This window comes from Lepidochelys kempii, chromosome 13 (assembly GCF_965140265.1).
Source record: "Lepidochelys kempii isolate rLepKem1 chromosome 13, rLepKem1.hap2, whole genome shotgun sequence".
NCBI classification, from domain to species: Eukaryota; Metazoa; Chordata; order Testudines; family Cheloniidae; genus Lepidochelys; species Lepidochelys kempii.
Window position 1 is genome coordinate 32,232,888 of NC_133268.1, and position 19,616 is coordinate 32,252,503.

The 19,616-nt window shown below is 63.5% G+C and overlaps 1 protein-coding gene across 2 annotated transcripts; it reads right to left on the bottom strand.

Annotated features, from left to right (window-relative positions):
- Positions 1-3,533: 3,533 nt before the first annotated feature.
- NDRG2 (NDRG family member 2) lies at positions 3,534-18,921 on the bottom strand. 2 transcript variants are annotated; one of them, XM_073310106.1, is made up of 16 exons: positions 18,813-18,921; positions 14,802-14,887; positions 13,867-13,972; positions 13,543-13,663; positions 13,332-13,394; positions 11,112-11,172; positions 10,684-10,770; positions 10,347-10,403; positions 9,053-9,156; positions 8,695-8,739; positions 8,253-8,304; positions 6,658-6,705; positions 6,431-6,466; positions 6,054-6,105; positions 5,827-5,860; positions 3,534-5,441 (listed from the first exon to the last, which is right to left on the bottom strand). In XM_073310106.1, the coding sequence occupies exons 2-16, from the start codon at positions 14,877-14,879 to the stop codon at positions 5,216-5,218; spliced, it is 1,170 nt and encodes a 389-aa protein (XP_073166207.1). In that variant the 5' UTR covers positions 14,880-14,887; positions 18,813-18,921; the 3' UTR covers positions 3,534-5,215. The 2 variants fall into 2 exon arrangements, with proteins under 2 accessions (XP_073166207.1, XP_073166206.1); XM_073310105.1 differs by lacking the exon at positions 5,827-5,860.
- Between the last annotated feature and the right edge of the window lie 695 nt (positions 18,922-19,616).

Genomic DNA, 19,616 nt, shown 5'->3' on the forward strand with positions numbered 1-19,616 from the left:
GGGGCCTTTATAGCTCGGGGATCCCTTGGTCAAGTGACCCTAAATTGGGGTCTCTAACCCAGTCCTGCACCCCCATGAGACACCCCAAATCTGAGTAACGGCGCAGCGTTTAGGGCACTGGGAAGACTCAAGCCTTAAAGAGCAAGCTGGGCTTAGCCTGGCTGGGGTAAGCTGCTGTACATGATACAGGATGCCCCCGAGCTGCAGGGCTGCGCTCGGGGGGATGGTCTCTCGAAGGAACCTTGCCTGGGTGCCGGCACCCAGCCCCTGCACCCACTGTCTGGCAGGCGACCGCTGCCAGCTGGGCACTGACTGGCCAGGAGACACCGCCCTTCCCTGAGCCCAGGGCAGAGTTGCTTGCAGAGCCGGGACTCGGCGGGCGCACGCCCTCCCCAGCCTCGCCCCGTCTGGCTCGCTGCCCAGCGGAACTGAGATGGCGTTGCTGGTGCCAGCTTCACGCTGCACACTTGGGAGCACAAGCCGGCCCAGTGTCGGCATGCCAGCCAAGCAATACTGACCCGGGGCTGGGCAGACGCCAGCTCTGCTATAGAAAGCCTCGGAGATAAGAGCCCACCGCTAACATGCCAGCTGGGAGTTCTCCCCGCGCACTTGGCCTTGGGCACCTTGCAGCCAGCCCGAGACGGTAGCAGCAGCGAAATCCGTGGGGCAGTAATAGCCCCCCCCGCCTCCTCGCCCCAATGGCCAGACACGTGCTCAGTGCCCAGTCACCGGCCAGAGAGAGCTTGGCTGGCAGCAGCATGCCCCGGACTTCTGCTACACTGAGGGGCTCACAGACTGTAGGCTGCGCTTTGAGGGGGACAGAAGTCACCCCTCAGAATGCCCGCGGCCTGGCCCCAGAAGAGACCAGCGTGCTGCATGGCCGGGGGAGGGGGGGCGCTATGTAGAGCAGCCAGCTTTTCCGTTCGAGGTGCTCGGTTTTGTTACTGGTTTTCCATGCGGCCGCTGGATACCCCCAGATCTCTGAGAGCCCACAGGTCTGTAGCTGCTCCAGCCCCCGGTGGAGCAAATGTGCTGGTGAGCTCTCAGACCAGACCTGGCCTTTGCCCTGCCCCTGTGACCAGCATCTCCCCGCACCAACCACCCCCTGGGGGCCACTTCTTGTTCAATTCCCACCAGCACCTCATTAGCATTGGTCTAAGTATGCAAATCAGCACCCACTGTAAGCCCCACAAGGGCAGTGAGGGAATGAGCATCTCCCTGCTCCTGGCCGGAGGAACCCACCTTTACCGGGCGGGTTGGCCAGCCGGGCTGAGCTGGGCAGTCTGCTCACATGGGAGCCGTACATACAGCACACAATGGTGGTGACACCCAGCGGGCCACTGGAGCCCTCCCATGACACCTGTTAAGAACGGCCCTACTGGGTCAGAGCAAAGGTCCATCGAGCCAGTATCCTGTCTTCTGACAGTGGCCAATGCCAGGTGCCCCAGAGGGAATGAACAGAACCATCAAGGATCCATCCTGTCGCCCATTCCCAGCTTCTGGCAAACAGAGGCTGGGCACACCATCCCACCTAACACTCATTGATGGACCTATCCTCTATGAATTTATCTAGTTCTTTTTTGGACCCTGTTATAGTCTTGGCCATCACAACATCCTCTGGCAAAGAGTTCCACAGGTTGACGGCGTTGTGTGAAGAAATACTTCCTTTCGTTTGTTTTAAACCGGTTGCCTACTAATTTCATTGGGTGACCCCTAGTTCTTGTGTTATGAAGAGTAAATAACACGTCCTTATTCACTTTCTCCACACCAGTCATAACTTTATAGACCTCAATCACATCCCCCCTTAGTCGTCTCTTTTCCAAGCTGAGAAGTCCCAGTCTCATTAATCTCTCTTCATACGGAAGCTGCTCCATACCCCTAATCATTTTTGTTGCCCTTTTCTGAACCTTTTCCAATTCCAATGTATCTTTTTTGAGTTGGGGCGACTAGCTCTGCATGCAGTATTCAAGATGTGGGCGTACCAGGGATTTACACAGTGGCATTATATTTTCTGTCTTCTTATCTAGCCCTTTCTCAATCATTCTCTAATTCTGTTCACTTATTTGAGGGCCGCTGCACGTTGAGTGGGTGTTTTCAGAGAACTATCCCCCGTGACTTCATTGGCGAAATGCATTGTAGCTGCCAGACCCTAGGGACCCCTGCCAGTTGGCCCCAGAGGGCCGAGGGTCCCACTTGCCTGCCTGGCCATTGCCTTCCCTTGGTGGTGACTAAGGAGCAGGGCTGTGCATGTCACACACCAATGCAGGGAACAGACACCCTGGGAGCAGGCGCACCCGAGCCGGAGCTGCAGGAGAGCGCATTCACCGCCAGCCACGCAGTGACGGAGTGGCAGGCCAGGGCAGGCCCCATGCAGGTCAGACAAAGCCGGGAAAGGTCAAACGGCCCCAGGCAGCAGCAAGGGTCTGGAGGCCTTGGTGGAGAGCAGCACGGCCCAGGCTGGGAGGCTGGGGTGGGCGCGGAGGGGCTCTGGTGTATGCCGGTGGGTTAGAATGGAAGCTCTTTCATGGGCTGTCAGAGCTGTAATTCCCCATCCACCCACAGGGGGGTGACACTGAGCCCAAAGTACCCCAACCCACTGGGGGGGAAAAGGCTAGGCAAGAAGAGAGGACACTGCGCATTAGCAGGGTACGCCCCAAGGCCACCTGCAGCCCTGCGCCAAGGAGCTGATGGTGTCGATCACCTAAAGCCCGACAGCCTCCATGGCCGCCAGCCCGTGGTGCTGTTCCTCGTCAGGTCACGTGGGGAAACAGAGGCACAGTGCACTGAAATGGATCCCCGGCCAGGTTGGGTCTGCTCGGCCTCCTACCGCGAGTGGTGCGAGGAGCGTGTAACTCAAAGCATGGTGGCCTTACTCCAGCTGCCTCACGTTTCACACACTGCCGGGCCCCTTGCACCAGGGTCACCGACGCTTGAAGGGGAGTACGAGGCGAGCCAGGCGTGTGTAGCACCATGACCGTCCTCGCCCGCCTTCTAGGGCTGCAGCTACATGGTGGGGGGGGGGGGGGGAGGTTCTTTCCTCGGGCAGTCAGTGCCGGCCCCAATGCCCCCTGTGGTGCAGGGAGTGGGGCGGGGGGGATTGGGGGGGGTACTCTCTCCTGGCAGGCACTGCTGCCCCAGGTTGGCACTAATGGGCACTATGCTGCAGGGAGTAGGTCAGAGGGAAACCAGCAGGGGGTGCTCTCCCCTGCCAGCCAGTGCTGCCCCAATACGGGGCTCGGGGGCGCTGTGCTGCGGGGGACAGAGCGAGAGGCTGGGGGGCAGCGTTGTGTGGGGGACAGACTGAGGGGCTCAGTGGGGGGGGCTGTGCTGTGGGTACACATGATTTTCTTTCCCCACCTGCAATATTTAGGATCAGCCCCCTATGGGGTCCTGGGGCCCCGCTGGGTTTTCTTCCCCTCTTATTCTCACCTGAACCTGCTCTGGGCAACACACCAGCTCCTGCTCTGACCTGCTCCTTCATCCAGTTATGCCCCTCTGTCTCCTTACATCACACATGGCCAGTCACAGAGGGGTGCAGGGCAGATTCCTCTACAGATTTTATTGTTAAGGCTGGGATTGGCTGTCAGTTGCTCTGGAACAGCCCCAGCCCCGTGGATATACAGCTGCTACAGCCAGACAGAGCCCAATACATCAGCAGTACAGTCGGACACAAGAGCCCGGCGGAGCCAGAGCACAGCACACAGTGTTGTTACAGTTGGAGCCTGGTACGTCACCGGTACAGTCGGAGCCAGACTGGTACATGGGCAGTACAGTCGGAGCCCAGTACGCACAGAGCTGTTACAGTCTGACCCAGTTACATTCACAGCTTGTTACAGGTGGAACCCAGTTCAAACAGGACCTGTTACGCAGCCAGCACAGGCGTGTCCGCTACACTCAGTCTGTCAGTCGGAGCCTAGCCTTATAGTGCCCAATACAGGCAGAGCCTTTACAGCTGTAACTCTACACCAGCATGAGTCCATTACACCTGGAGCCCTCTACTTACAGTGCCCATTACAAACCCAGTACAGCCAGAGCTGGTTACACAGACAGCTGCTACAGTCAGAGTCCATTACTAGGACCAGCAGCCAAGAGCCTGGTGCAACTGTTGGAACCTACCCCAGGCTAAAGCTGTTACAGTCAGAGGCTGGTATAACCAGGCCCTTTTACAGCCAGAACCCAACAGTCAGAACCTGCTCGAGTTGGGGCCTGCAACAGTTGGCAGCCAGTTGAATATCACATTCCTGCAGGCCCCCTTCTTGTACCACCCCACCAGCTCGCCAACATCCCCAGCTGAGCAGTTCTCTGCCTCAGCCACGCTCCAGCCAGCATGGCTCCTGCATGCACGCCACACGCCGCTAAATATCTACGCAGGTTAGTGCACGGTGCCCTGCCCCCTCGCACCTGCGCCCCCTGGGGGAGATGCCCTGAACACCCAACGTCTGCGGGGAATAACTGGGAAGGGAGCCAAATGTAGACACACGGGCCTCCCAACCTCCCCGTACAAGAACCCAGGCTGGGGGATGGCGAATGGCTTTGCAATGCATCCTGGGAAAGGATGGAGACGTGTGTGTGGGGATTTAGACGTCACATCAGGACAGATGTGGTCAAGGGGCACTCAGGACAGATAGAGACTGGGGGGGGAAGCAGGGAGAGACACTCCCAGAAGAGGAGCTTCCAGGACAGACACGTATATAGGGGGGTGGTGGGTGACCCTTGGGATGGCTGGATGACACGGCTGTCTCTGGACAGACAGATGGATGGAATGGGGAGGGCTCACAGGAAGGGGATGTTCATGACAGACAGATGGACACCAAAGGGGCAGGAACAGGACTGCCCTGGGACAAACGGACAGAAGTCAGGGCTATGACAGGCAAAGGGGGTGTAGGGAACACACAGCGCCCCCCCCCCCCGAACTTCTTCCCCTCCACTTGCAAAACACCCCCCACCCCCAAAGATCCAGAAAGGCCAAGGAGGGGGAAGGAGCCAAGGTGATGGGGGAGGGAAGGGCTGGGGCTAAGGAGGGGGAGGAGCCAAGGGGAAAGGGGCAGGGCCCAGAGGGCGTTGATTATTTTGTGATTATTTTGTTTTTAAAGGGTTAACGCTGCTTGTGCTGTTGTTTCTGGGATCGGGGCCTCCCCGGTTTAGTACCGTTAGGGGGTGAGCGTCGCATGGCCCCTGGGGCCGGAGTGCATTGTGGGATAGCAGGAAGTCCTGGTCAGAGGCGGGAGGTGTCTCCATCCCCTTCCCCTCCTCTGCTCAGCAGGAGACCTCCATGGTGTGGGCTCCGCTCCCCGGGGCGGGCGGCGGCGGCGGCTGGGGGCTCCCCGACTCGCTGTTCTGGGACAGGGTGCGGGAGCGGGACTGGCTCCCGTCCCCTGAGGCTGCGCTGGACAGCGAGGCGGTGCGGGAGCGCGACAGGCGCGTCATGCAGGAGGAGGCCACTATAGGGAGACAGAGAGGGGAGGAGTCAGATGGGCCCCGCCCCTCTGTTCTGCCCCGCCCACCAGATCCCAGCAATAGGCCCCCATTTGTACTGGTGTGCCCCACAAGAGGCTGTGGAGTGAGGGGTGGGGGCGGGGCATGGCCAGGCCATGCACAGGGGCAGGGAGCTCCCCACACAAACTGCACAATGCCCCCCATGCCTGAACAGGGAGTGGATGGGGGTGTGTGTGTGCAGGACGGGGGGAGCTAATGTGGGGAGTGTGGGGTGCATGGGAGGCAGTGCAGGACACTGGGGTGTGGGGGACAGGGAGCCAGTGCAGGGTGGGGTGGCCACGTGTTGGGATCTAGGGGTGCAGGGGGGGGATAGCAGAGAAGGTACCTGACCCCATACTCAGTTTCCTGTCCAGGACGTAGGGGACTGAGAAAGACAGAGACAGACACTTCAGGAACTGGCCTGGCTGTGGGACAGCGGCTCAGGGCTGGAGAAGGGCCAAGGACCCAACCCACGGGGGAACGGGTGGGGAGGGGGTGGGGAGGGGGGGCTGGGCCAGGGCGCAGGTCTGGGAGATCGGGACATTCCCCTCCCTGCTGCCCCCCCCGTGGCTACTCACTGTATCCCATGCCCTGGACGAAGTACTTGAATGCCTCAGTCAGCTTCCCAGGCTGAGAGATGGGGACAAGATGGAGATTAGACCCTGTGCCCCACAGCTGGGCTACCCCCAGACCCTCCCCTATTGCCCCTGCCCCCTATATACCCTAGCTGTGCACCACACCTCACAACCCTCCCTCCATCCCCAGACTGTGCCCCACAACCCTCCCCCTATTGATCCTGGCTGTACCCCCCAGCCCACCCCCCATTATGTCCTTCCAGTGCCTCCCCCAGACTCCTCCCCCCATGCTGCCCTGTGCCCCCAACTACTGCCCCAGAGACACCCTCCCCTTCACACTGCCCTGCGCCCTCCATCCCCATTGGGAAGACAGCTCTCACCTGTGTCAGCTGGGGCTGCCCCCCGGAATCTGCCATCTGGAAAACAAACCCAACACTCAACTATTGGAGGGGCCCAGGGCTGGGCTAGCAAGGGGCTGTGGGTTGGGAGTGAGGAGCACCGGCAGAGCTGGGGGCGAAGGGGGGGGCGGGAGGAAGATGGGGAGCCCAGGGCTGGGCTAGCTGGGGCTACGAGTTGGGATGGGGCGGAGGCAGGGGACGTCACTCACCTTGAGGAAGGAGGTCTGGGTGGGATCCAGTTTAGAATTACACTCCACCTGGTTTTAGGGGGGGAAGGGGGGAACAGAGAACAGTGTGAGGGGCAGGCAGAGCACAGAGACACCTGGACCCTGAACCCAGCCCAGCTTAATGACATCCCAAGGCCCAGAGCTCGTTGTGCCCCCAGAGGCTTGGCCAGGGAGTGAGACGTTACCCCCATGCTTTGCTGTGTGTGTGAGAGAGAGAGGGGGGCCTGGAGCCCCTGGCCAGTGACACTTTGTATGATGCCTGTGTGCGCGCCTCAGTTTCCCCTGTGTGCCACATGTCTCAGCACAGGGGGTGGGAGAGCATGTTTATTGTTGCAGAGGCCCAGGTATTACCCTGCCTAGCAGCCTGGTCTCCAGCCCAGGGCCGGGACCCTTTTTAACCTAGCAACAGCTGACCAGAGGGCCCATCTGAACCTGGAGCCATCCAGTTGTGTGAACTGTTTGCCCGGGACCAAAGACAAAGAGCGGAGGAGGGGCTGTTGGGGGAGGGGATATAGGGGGCTCAGCTGGAAGGAGGGGGCGGCTGGACAGGGGACAAGGAGTAGCCGGAGCCCATGGGGACGGGGACAGACCCAGCTGGTCGGAGCTCAGACTCGCCAGACCTGAGGGCCCTGAGAACTTCCTGGGCTGGGTTCAGACGTTCAATAAACCTGTTTCACACTGGCTGAGTCACTGCAGGCTAGAGACCGGGGTGGGCTCCCCGGGGGCCCACGGCAGAGCCAGGCATGCTGGAGGCTCAGAGGCACAGTCCTGGGAGGCGGCAGGGCCAGAGCCCCAGACCCTGGAGAGCGAGTTTGACCCTTGCAGGGCACTGATGCACCCACCGGGGTTCCTCGCACGGGGCCTGGGAGTCTGGGGTGCTGCCCCAGAGCCACAGACCCTGCAAGCCCGGCAGGTCTTGAGGGAAACCAACACGACCTTGGTCAGTTTCACGATGCTGGTCAGTACCCAGAGCAGGAAATCAGGGCGGTTCCTGCCAGGGCAGCCCAGGGGGCAGGTGACGTCCCCCCCAAACCAGCCGGGGACCGGAGCTGCGGAGTGTCTGCCTATCCTAAAGAGAGGACAGGCAGAGAGAGAAAGTGCGTGTGCGTCCGTCTGTCCGTCCGTCTATCCCTGCTGGAGGGAATGAATGTCTGTGTCCCTGCTGCCCCCAGCTGGCTGTGATGAGCCCGGCTCAGAGTGTGCGTCCGTCCGTCTGTTCGTCCCCAGCAGGGGGGAATGAATCCTGCACTGTCTGTCTGGCCCTGTCCCCGCTGCACCCTGCTGGCGGGAATGAGCCTGGCTCTGGGTGCATGTCCCACCGTGTGGCGTGCTGGGGTTGTGTAGCAGGGTGCGCTGTGGGGCTGTGTGCTGTCTAGGCTGTGTAGTTGTGTAGCTGCAGGTCTGGGTGCTGTCTATGATGTGCAGCTGGGGGGGGCTTGCATAGTGGTGGGGGGCTGTGTAGCAGAGTGTGACGTGGGGCTGTGCGCTATGTTGTGTAGCTGCAGGGGGTTGTGTACCTGCAGGGCTGTACGCAATGTTGTGTAGTTGTGCATCGTGTGGTTTGTTCTGTTACTCACCACAGCATCTTCGTGGGGGGCCTGATCTCCCACCACCAGCATCACAGGGCACCTGTGAGGACAGACAGATGGAAAAGGGATGGTCAGAGCGCTCCCTCTCCCCCTTGGCAGCTGCTCTGGCGGTGGGCAGGGAAGCTGGGCAGAGCAGAGGAAAGGGGTGGAGGGGGTAATGGGTCTGCTAGGTGTCCCCCCCAATGCCTGGGGGGTTCTGGAGACAGGCCCTGCCCCTAACCAGGGGGCTGAGGGATACTTGGGGGGCAGGGGTACAGGGCTGCTCTGGGGTGTTTGTGGAGTACCCAGAGGACAGTGGGGAGAAGGGGGTCCCTGTGTGCTTATGGGGGGCTGAGAGGTGTTAGGGCATTCATGGAGGACCATGAGCAAGGGAGTCCTAGGGCGGCTGTGGGGTGCTCGGGGGACACCTGGGCAGGCCGGGCTCACTTACTTCAGGGTGACATCTCCTCCGCGTTCGAAGTTCAGGTCCCGGCGGCTGGGGGTGGGCGGGAGGAAATGGGAGGCTGAGAACTGCCCTGCACCCCCCGCGTCTTCCAACCCAGCCCCCTGAACACCCCTCCCCCCCCTCCCCCCCGGTCTCAGCACAGGGGGCAGGAATCTGCAGCAAACTCCCCCGCCCGGGGCCCCCAGGTCACCTCTGCCCCATGACCCTTTCCGGTAACTCCAGCCTCAGTCACGCCAGCCCTGTGGCAGAGCCCCCCTGCCCCCCCAGCAACCTCCAGCCCCCTCCCAGCCAAGCCCCCCACACCTGACCCGCCTCCAGCCCCCCAGATAAGCCCCCCACACACGTATTGTAGCTGCTCCAATAGAGCTGAATGTTGCTGAGGTTCGAGGCTCCGACCAGCGACTCCCTGCGCTGCTGGACCAGCTCCCTGCAGCCGGACAGCTCCTCCTGGGGGGGGGCAGGGCATCAGTGACCAGTTACCGCCCCCGTCGGTCCTGCTCCCCCCGTCCGTCCCCCACAGCCCTGCCCCCCAGCTCCCTGCAGCCGGTCAGCTCCTCCTGGGGGGGGGGGGGCATGAGTGACCAGTTACCGCCCCCGTCGGTCCTGCTCCCCCCACCCGTCCCCCACAGCCCTGCCCCCCAGCTCCCTGCAGCCGGACAGCTCCTCCTGGGGGGGGGGGGCATGAGTGACCAGTTACCGCCCCCGTCGGTCCTGCTCCCACCGTCCGTCCCCCACAGCCCTGCCCCCCAGCTCCCTGCAGCCGGACAGCTCCTCCTGGGGGGGGGCAGGGCATCAGTGACCAGTTACCGCCCCCGTCGGTCCTGCTCCCCCCACCCGTCCCCCACAGCCCTGCCCCCCAGCTCCCTGCAGCCGGACAGCTCCTCCTGGGGGGGGGCAGGGCATCAGTGACCAGTTACCGCGCCCGTCGGTCCTGCTCCCCCCACCCGTCCCCCACAGCCCTGCCCCCCAGCTCCCTGCAGCCCGACAGCTCCTCCTGGGGGGGGGGCAGGGCATCAGTGACCAGTTACCGCCCCCGTCGGTCCTGCTCCCCCCGTCCGTCCCCCACAGCCCTGCCCCCCAGCTCCCTGCAGCCGGACAGCTCCTCCTGGGGGGGGGCAGGGCATGAGTGACCAGTTACCGCCCCCGTCGGTCCTGCTCCCCCCACCCGTCCCCCACAGCCCTGCCCCCCAGCTCCCTGCAGCCCGACAGCTCCTCCTGGGGGGGGGCAGGGCATGAGTGACCAGTTACCGCCCCCGTCGGTCCTGCTCCCCCCACCCGTCCCCCACAGCCCTGCTCCCCAGCTCCCTGCAGCCCGACAGCTCCTCCTGGGGGGGCAGGGCATTAGTGACCAGTTACAGCCCCTGTCGGTCCTGCTCCCCCCACCCGTCCCCCACAGCACTGCCCCCCAGTTCCCTGCAGCCAGACAGCTCCTCTTGGGGGGGCAGGCTGTTACTGACCAGATACAACCCCCCTGCTGGTCCTGCTTTCCCTGCCCTTCCCATCTAACCTCTCCACTGCCCCCCTCCCCAGGCTACCTCCCTCCACCTTGGGAAGACCCCTGGATCTAGCCCTTGGGAGCACAGGAGTGGGGCCCATCCGCAGCCCCCGGGGGCAACACATAGATTTCCCCCCCTCACCTGGCTGAAGAGATGGGCCAGGATCATCTCGGGGATGGACGAGGTCAGGCCGGTCAGCTGCGGGAGGAAGGCAGAGGGTGAGAGGGGGCACCGGGGATGCAGGGAGGGGTTGGAAGAGCAACACCCAGGGGGGTGAGAGAGACATGACCTGGGGGGGGGAACATCAGGAGCTGACCCTAGGCCAGAAGAAAATTCCGTCTGATCTCTCCAGCTGTCCACAGTCTCCGTTTGCTACCCCAGGCCTGTATGCCCCCACATCCCGGCACAGCCCCCCCTCTACAGGAAAGCCAGGGGAGGGCTCCTGGGGCCGCAGGGACTGGGGAAGGGATCCCCGTACCTTGTGAGCTGCCCAGTCCATCCAGCCCTTGGCATTGGGGTCGATGTTGATCAGAACCAGGCCCTCCACGGTGTCAGGATGAGAGAGCTGTGGGGGGGGGGGAGGGTGGGAAGAGAAATAAGGGTGAAACCAGCCCCCAGTCCCAGCCCCCACTACCCACTGCTAGCTCAGCTCTGCCCCCCTCAGCTCTGCCAGGGCCCCTCACTCCTGACCCACAGCCCCCTGCTAGCCCAGCCCTGTCCCCCCAGCTCTGCCGGTGCCCCTCACTCCTGACCTGCAGCCCCTGCTAGCCCAGCCCTGTCCCCCCAGTTCTGCCAGTGCCCCTCACTCCTGACCAACAGCCCCCTGCTAGCCCAGCCCTGCCCCCCACAGCTCTGCCGGTGCCCCTCATTCTTGACCCACAGCTCCCCTGGGCCTGCGTCACTCACACTGTAGCGGGCGAGGATGTAGGCGCCGGCTCCCACCCCGATGCCGATGATGCTGGTGAAGCTGTGGGAGGAAGCGAGGGGGGTGGGGGTGGTTAATAAACCTTGGGGGGATGGGGGGGGGAAGGGCGTTGTTCCTAGCTCCCAAGGACCATGAAATCTGGGACCTGTCTGGTCACCAGCCCTACAAATTCACCCCCCCGGTGGTAACAGGGAGCGTCAGTTGGTGGGTGTCACGGTGACCTGGAACAGGTAAAAGACGGACGCAGGCTTTGGCTGCATGATGTTACCCAGGGACGGTGTTTAGATCAGGCCTGAAGCCAGTGCAGGGCTGGAAACCAACACCCCAAAGCTGGGAGGTTGGACGCGGGCGAATTGGGGGACGTGGGGCCAGATTCCGTCTCTTTCCTCTCGCTCTCAGTCTCCCGCGGGTCTAAGGAGCGTCTGGCGCAGCCCCACCAGGCCGGCTCTCCCGCAGCACAGCTGATAACCTGGGACCAGACAGGCTTCTGAACGCAATGCCCTGAACAGCCTGATGCGGCTCTAAGTTTGCCAGGTCTCGGCACGGCCGATCAAGCCGTGGGCTGGGCCTGGGTTTTGCCAGCAGCGAGGCTGCAAATGAGTCTGTGTGAAGTGGGAATTTTTATGAGGCCTGTGCGTGCCTCAGTTTCCCCGACACGTTGCATGGTGTGACGAAGCAGAGGATTGTCTTGGTGTTCTGCATGAGCGGGGTGTGTGCCTCAGTTTCCCTGTGTGCTGCATGTGTAACAAGGTAGGGAGAGGGGGTTTGTTGTTACAGAGGATCAGGTGTGACGCCTAGCAGCCGGGACCCTGACAATGGCCTGGAGATGGGGGACCCTAGTGACCGAGAGGCCCAGCCCAGCTGGGAAGGCAGCCGGTTCTGGCCAGTGGGAGGACAAAGGGCTGAGGAGAGAAGGGCCTGGTGACCTGACCAGCCAGTTCCAGTGGGTGGGAACAAAGGCAGAAGAGAGAGGGCCCCAGTGACCTGTTTACCTGGGACTGAAGACAAAGGACAGGGGAGGAGCTGTGGGGGAGATGTTATAGGGTGATTGGCTGAAAGAAGGGGGTGGCTGGAGTGGGGAGAGAGGGCAGCCAGAGCCCACCTGGATGCAGGACAGACCTAGATGTGCTGTGCTGAGGGTTGAGAGGGCCGGAGAACCTCCTATGCTGGCTCAATAAGCTGGCTGAGAGTCACTGCAGGCTAGAGATCGGTGGGCTTTGCTCCCCGGGGGGCAAGAATGAGGAGACTCCCTGAGGGGCCCACGGCAGAGCCAGGTGTGCTGGAGGCTCAGAGGTGCGGGCTCGGGAGGCAGCAGGGCCAGAAAGCCCCTATCCCCAGCGGGAGAGCGACCTTTCCGGGGTCTGTCACACCGAAGGGGGGTTCCTCCCAGGGGCCGTACAAAGCCAGGAGCACCAGGCCTGTGAGTCCATGACACCCGGCTACTCAGCGGGGCAAAGAGGAGTTGCGTTTGCTCTCAGGGCAGGCTAAGGCCACGTCTATACGTGGAGCACGCCTGGCGAGCACGCTCTCTCCCGTCGGTGTGAGTACTCAGCCCTGCGAGCGGCAAAAGTGCTGTGCACACGGACGCTCCCGTTGGAACAGTCATGCCCCGGAGCCACACACGTTTTGCCGACACTGGCTGTAGTGTAGACGCGGCCGCAGAGACACGGGGGGGCGTGTCGCCCACTGTCCGAGCCGACTGAACGGGACAGGCTGACCCCGTATCAACGGAAGTCGCAAAGACAACGGCAAACCCAGTTCCCAGGACACGGCCACCCCGGAGGAGATGGGTCCTCTGCCTCTCATAAAGACGCTGGCTAGAGGAGGAAGGACTGGGGAGGTGGGAGCTGGGGGCCGGGAACGGGCAGACACCCAGATGCAGCCGGAACGCGGGGTGCCTCCGGCTGGGCCCCGCCTGGGCAGAACCCGCGGAGCCTGGTTCACATGGTGCGAGGCCAGGCAGTCCCAGGGGCTGTTCGCACCTTTGGCTCTCTGTTCCACCCCGATTAACTCAGCAGAGCAGAGACAGGGGTCCGGCCAGGCATGGTACAGACCCCAGCTCCCCCGAGACAGGGTCCCATCACCCCCCTCCACACCTGAGCTCTGGGAGCCAATTCCCCCCCAGACAGCCCCACAGTGCCAGGAGGGGGAGGCGGGGAAGGGGTGCATGCTGTGTTTGTCTGTTCCTGCCCCCTACTCACTTCAGGTACTGCAAGATGCAGGGGATCATGTCAGCCAGCTGGTCCAGCGATGGGTACTGGTACCTGCAGGAAGAGGGCACGTCAGCTGGGGTGGGGCGGGGGAGAAGGCTGCACCGGGGGGGCTCACTGCATGGGAAACAGCGGGGGAAAGGGGAGCAGAGAGGGGTAGAGTGGGGGTGGAGAGAGAAGGGTGGGGGGCAGCAGGTCTCACCCCAAGGGGAACAGCGGGGCTCCTTCCTCCATGCCGGGGGCATCCACGTGAACCACCACAAAGTTCTTGATGATCTCCTGCATGTCCTCAAAACGGAAGAGCGGCTCGAAGCAGGACTGGTCTGGAGCGGGCAGAATAGACCGAGTGTCCCAGCAGCAGGGGGCGCGGTGGGGGGAGCACCCAGTAGGGGGCCCTGGGGGGAGTGGGATGGGAGCTCCCAGTAGGGGTTTGCTGGGGGGGGTGGGAAGCTCCCAGCAGGGGGTACTGGCTGTGGGGGGAGATCCCTGCAGGGGTCCCATTCCTCGCACTCCCAGCCCCACTTACGGTTGAGCCCCACGTCGTGGTAGGTCAGGATGGCCGGGCGCTTGGGCTTCGGGGTGCCATGGACGGTGAAGGCCACGAGTCCATAGGGCGTCTCCACCGAGTGCTTCTGCCAAAGAGAGAGAGAGAGATGGGGGCTGTGAGGTGTAGGGGGCTGCCCCATGGCTGGCGCGGGTCCCAGATGGAAGCAGCTGACGCTGTCGCGGAGAGTGGGCCCCCCGCTTTCCAACAATGCCCAGGGGATGCCTGAGATATTGGTCCCCAAACAGCCCCCACCCCCCTGTTCCATGGCCCATATGCTGCTGTGGGATCCCCACAGAGCTGGGCCCCTGTGGGTTCGAATCCTGACACTCCAGCAGAGGGTGGGGGAGGCAAGGCTGGGGTGCCTGGGGGTCCACTACTAAAGTCCTGCTCCCTCACACCCAGGACACTGCGAGACGGGGTTCAAGCCAGGGAGGGGTCAGTGCAGCTCAGACAACAGGAGCCAGGACTCCTGGGTTCTCTCCCTGGCTCCTAGAGGGGAGTGGGGGTCTCGTGGTCAGAGCAGGGGTGGGATGCGGGGGTGGGCTGGGAGCCTGGACTCCTGGGTTCTCTCCCTAACTCCAGGAGGGAGTAGGGTCTAGTGGTTAGAGTGGGGGGGGGCTGGGAGCCAGGACTCCTGGGTTCTGTCCCCAGCACAGTCTGTGGAGTTCAGGGAGGGGTGGGGAGGGGAGGGAGGACCTGGTGGTGCCCTGGGAGGAGTCCAGCTGCTAATACCTCAGTGTCCTACGGGGGTGGGGGGCGGGGGGCAGGGTCCTGTCCGGGGGGGGGTGGGCAGGAAGAGGGTGGATGGGGAACAAGGCCAGAAGTGTAATGGGGGATGGGGGGCCGGATGGGGTGTTGGGAGGGCAACGCAGCAGTGAGCACCCCTCCCCCCAGCGTGCCCATTGCCCTCTGACCTTGCCCGGGACGGGCTGCGAGGGGGGCAGCAGCAGGGGCTTCTCCTCCGTGATCTGCACCTCGTGGAGCTCGGTCATGGCTGCGCCTGGGGGAGAGGGAAAGGGGGGGGTCAGAGCAGGACACAGAGACACCGGCCAGCGCTACCCCTCCTCCACCCCAACTCACAGACCCTCCCCCCCAAAAAATACCCAGCAGATCCCTGTGGCCTGAGGTGCTCAGAGACCTCCCCCCAATCCCAGGAGCCCCCTGCCCAGCCCAGCCCAGCCCACTACCCTGCTCTGGGCAGGGCCTCAGGGCTGGGGGGGGCAGGGGGTGATATTTTCCCAGGATCGGGGGCTGTGAATCAGGCTCAGGAAGACCCTCCCCACATTGGTGTCCCAGGGAGTTTGGGCATCAGGCTCCATTGGGGGGCAAATTCTGCCCCCCCACCCATCAGGAGGCCCTGGCTGAATGGGCAATGTGGGACATGCCCCTCTCCCACCCATCCTGCCTTGCACCCCACAGTGCCTCTTGCTGGGAAAGTAGCCTGATTCTGTCACCTCCACCCTCTCCAGCCCCCGTGGGAGCGGGGATCCAGCCCCCCAGTGCTTCAGGCGGGAAGGGGTTAGTCCCTGCAGCCCAGTGAGGGGAGAGAGGTGGGGCGCTCTTGTGGGCAGGGCCGGGTACCAGGCCGGGGATGGGGGGAGGTCAGGGAAAGCAAGGTATGATCAACTGGAGCCGACCTAAGGGAGAATATGAACGGGCTCTGAGCTGGGGTGCCGTGCGGCCGAGGGATTCAAACCTGCCACGAGGAGGTGTCCAGTGGGATGGCGTGGGTGGAGCTGGGGCCCAGGCTGCAGCCTCTCTAAATGGCATGGGTGGGTGTGAATGCCCCCCCCCAGGCCACTGGTCCCGACGAGTGCCGTTCGCTCTCCAAGGGGGAAAGAGCTGTGATGAAGGTGGGATTTTTGCTGATATTTTGATGACCCCCATTGTGTGCCTCAGTTTCCCAACATGCAGCATGGTTGCCCAGTAGGGTGACCAGATTGCAAGAGTAAGATATTGGGAGACACGAGGGGAGCCACAGGCTCACAGCTTTCACTGGAGCAATAGGGAAGGGGGGTGCACAGCCCTAGGAAACTGCAAGGAGGGTGCATGGTCCCGACTCCAGCTCCTGCCGCAAGCCAGGGGTGCAGGGCCCTGGCTCCCACTGCAAAGGCGGGTCTCAGCGCTGGGGCAGGGGGTTGGGGCACAGGAGGGGGGTCAGGGTGTTGACTCTGGGAGGGAATTTGGGTGTGGTAGGGGGCTCATGGCTGGGTGTCTGGGGGGGTCAGGGTGCTGACTCCAGGAGGGAGTTTGGGTGCGGGAGAGGGCTCCAGGCTGAGGCAAGGGGTTGGGGTACGGGAGGGGATTCAGGGTGCGGGCTCCGGGCAGGGTTTACCTCAGGTGGCTCCCCGGAAGTGGCAACATCTCCCTCTGGGTCCTAGAGGGAGGCACCAGGAGGCAGCTCTGCACCCTGCCGTGCCCCCAGGCGCCGCCCCCGCAGCTCCTATTGGCCACGGTTCCTGGCCAATGGGAGCTGTGGAGCCAGAGCAGGGGCAGTGCACAGAGGGAGATGTCACCACTTCCGGGGAGGAGCCGGGTAGGGAGCCTGCCAGCCCTACAATATCGGGACAAATGGGCATCCTGATCGTACATCGGTCGGGACGTGGGACAAAAAATTAAATATCGGGACAGTCCCGATTTTATCAGGAGTCTGGTCACCCTCTTGCCCAGCACGGGGGAAGGGCTGCGGGTGCTTTCAGGAAAGGCTAAAAGGCACCGGCGTTGGGGACACCTCCCTGCCTGGGGGGAACGAGGCATCGTTAAGGAACCGGCTGGAACTGACCCAAGTGAACAAGGCGCCCGGATGCCAGCTCCAGTGACGCCTAGATTCCCCCTCCCCCATCTCAGCAGGGGAGCTGAGCAAAGAACCCCCAGCTGAAGCAGAAAGGGCGGGGAAAGTGGGAGTTGGGGGGCGAGTGGGGGCTGCCCACCCAGGAAGGGATGAGGGGGTCAGACACTCAGATGCAGCTGGAACACGGGGTGCCTTGGCCCCAGGCCGACCCGACGCCGCGTCTCCCTGCCGCCCTCAGGGCTTCTTGGGCCGCATCCCGGTGACTAACCAACCCAATCCTGCGTGGCTCTCCCAGGAGTCTGGCTCTGCTCACCGGGTGCGGCGGGGGGGTTGGAGCCCCAGCGGGCTGGGGAGGTTGTGTGGCCTCCCCTGAAGGGAAAATGGGACCTCTTGGGGGTCCTGCAAGGGGCTACTCTAAAGCTGGAGGCATAGCACCGATCCTGGGGATCTGGGACACAAGTTTGGGGGCAGGTTATGGGGGTCAGGGGGGAGGTTATGAGGGTGGTTGCCAGGTGGGGCAGGGGAGTTGGGAGGGGAGTTATGGGGCAACAGGGACAGGTGCGGGGGTCATAGACGTAGGGGAGTTGGAAGAGTCATGGGGAGCCAGGGTGGGTTCCAGGCAGGATGTCACAGGGAGCAGGGTGTAGGGGAACTGGGGGGTTAGGCAGAAGGATGGGGGGCCAGGAAAGGGCGGGTCAGTGATTGTCCAGGCTGGGTCCCTACCAAGGTGCCAGCAGCCAATGCCCCCTTAGCCCCTCAGTGCCTGGTCCATTCCCTGGACCCCGGCCCCCTCCCCTCCTGGTCCAGGACCGCAGGGTATGGGGTGTTGCCAGCCCCAGGACATGTGGGGCCCCGGGTGGGGAGCAAGGGAAACAGACAGACCAGCACAGTCTGTCTGTGGGCTGCCCTATGGGCTGGGAGGGTCCCATCCCATAATCCCCTAAGCCTAGCTCTCCTGGTCCTGGGGCAGGTCTTCTTCCATGCTTCTGGGGGGCTTGGGGTAGCTGGGTTGGGCTGGCTCTGGGGTCATCTTCAGGAGGAGGGGAGAGACCAGCTACTGGCTGGGGGGAGCCAAACCTGCTTGTGGACAGATCTTGTGGACAGATCTTGGCAGGGGGCGGGACAGAGGTGGACAGATGGATGGACAGTTCAGGGGAAGGATGGCTGGCTCTGAATGGCTGGGGAGCTGGCTGGACAGACTGATGGGTGGGGGTGGGGAGCTCTACCCACTACACCCCACTCCCCTCCCAGAGCCCAGCAGTCCTGGTTCCCAGCCCCACCTCCCCTGCTCTAACTACTACACCCCACTCCCCTCCCGGAGCCAGGGATAGAACCCAGGAGTCCTGGCTCCCAGCCCCTGTTCTCAGAGGCAGCCAGGCGGCCCCACGGGTGTGTATGTGTGTGTCTGGCACCATGGGGCTGGGTGACGGTGACCAATGACTCTATTCCAGCCCCAGGGGAGATGAGGGGAGGGGGGCACAGGGCTGGGCTCAAGAGGGGCCAGCCAGGGCCTGAGACTAGTGGCCCCCCGTGAGTGGCTCAGCCTTGTCAGGACCCCCGAGGACACAGCCCTGCCCTAAGGACGCTGGGATGGGCCCATGACCCCGTCCCCCAGAGCCCCCCACAGAAACCTCGCCCCTATCCTGCTCAGAGCCGGGGAGAGAACCCAGGAGTCCTGGCTCCTCCCAGCCCCCACTGCTCTAACCCACCAGCGCCGCCTCCCAGAGCGAGGGAGACAACCCAGGCGTCCGGCCCCTTCGCCATGGTGGGTTTTTCCGCTTGACATTTCGCGTGTCGCCGCTCGGAGGAAGAGCTGGGAATCGGGCCGGGTAGCCGGATACACGGAGCTGCGCCCCGGCCCCCCTCCTTAGTGATCACCCCCCTCAGCTCCCCCCACCTCGCCAAGTCCTACCAACCCCCGCCCCCATTCTCAGCCCCTCCCACCTCCCCGATCCCCCCATCTCAGCCACGGCCCCACGACACCCCACTGCTCCCCGGGGACCCCTCCCCTGACTGAGACCCCCCAACCCAGACTGCCCCCCCCCGAACATCAGCCCCCCTCCAGGCCTATCTGCTCCCCCCCCGGGATCCCCCACCCCAGAACCCCCCATCAGACCCTTTCCACCCCCCGTACCTGCTCTGTCCGTGTGTCCGGCTCCGCCTGCGCCTCCGTCCGCCCGTCTGTCCACCTTCACTTGCCTTTGACTGACTCTGGATACAAACAACACCCCCCCCCACAGGCCCCGCCCCCCAGCTCGGGGCTGCCAATCCCAGGGCCAGGGCCGGGGCCGGGGCGGGGGCGGGGGGGGACTTCCCTGCTACAGCGCTGGCATAGGGGGAGGGGAAGTGGGGAGGGGTCAGAGTGGGGGGAGGAGACAGGGCGAGGGCAGAGAGTGGGGGAGGGGGAGGGGATGGGGGAGAGTGGGAGGAGGGGTATGGGTGGGGGGAGTGGGCAGAGTGAGGGGATGGGGAGGGGATGGGGAAGGGGGCAGAGTGGGGGGAGGGGGATGGGCTCCCATCCTAGGGAGTCCACCCCACCAGGCCAGATTGGGGCTGGGCCCCCTGTGGGGGAAGGACCCCATGGCAGCCGCTCTCCCGCCTATTCCGTGCCATATTCCTGGGTCCCCCGTCCATCCGGTTGGACCGGTCTGAGCCTAGCCCTGCCCTGCACCAGCCAGCACAGCCGGCTCCTCCCAGCTCCTCAGCCACGGGCCAGGGCGTGTGCCCCCCAACCACCACAAACCAGGCTGTAGCTCCCAGCCCCCCGCTGCTCCCCTCCCCCCGCCAAAAAACAGTGGATAGAACCCAGGAGTTCTGCCCCCAACCCAACCTGGGGTTAGGACCCAGGTGTCCTGGCTCCCAGCCCCCCCAAACCCACTAGCTGTTCCGCTGGAGCAGATGGGCCAGATTGCGGGGGAGCAGAACCAGGCTGGGGGGC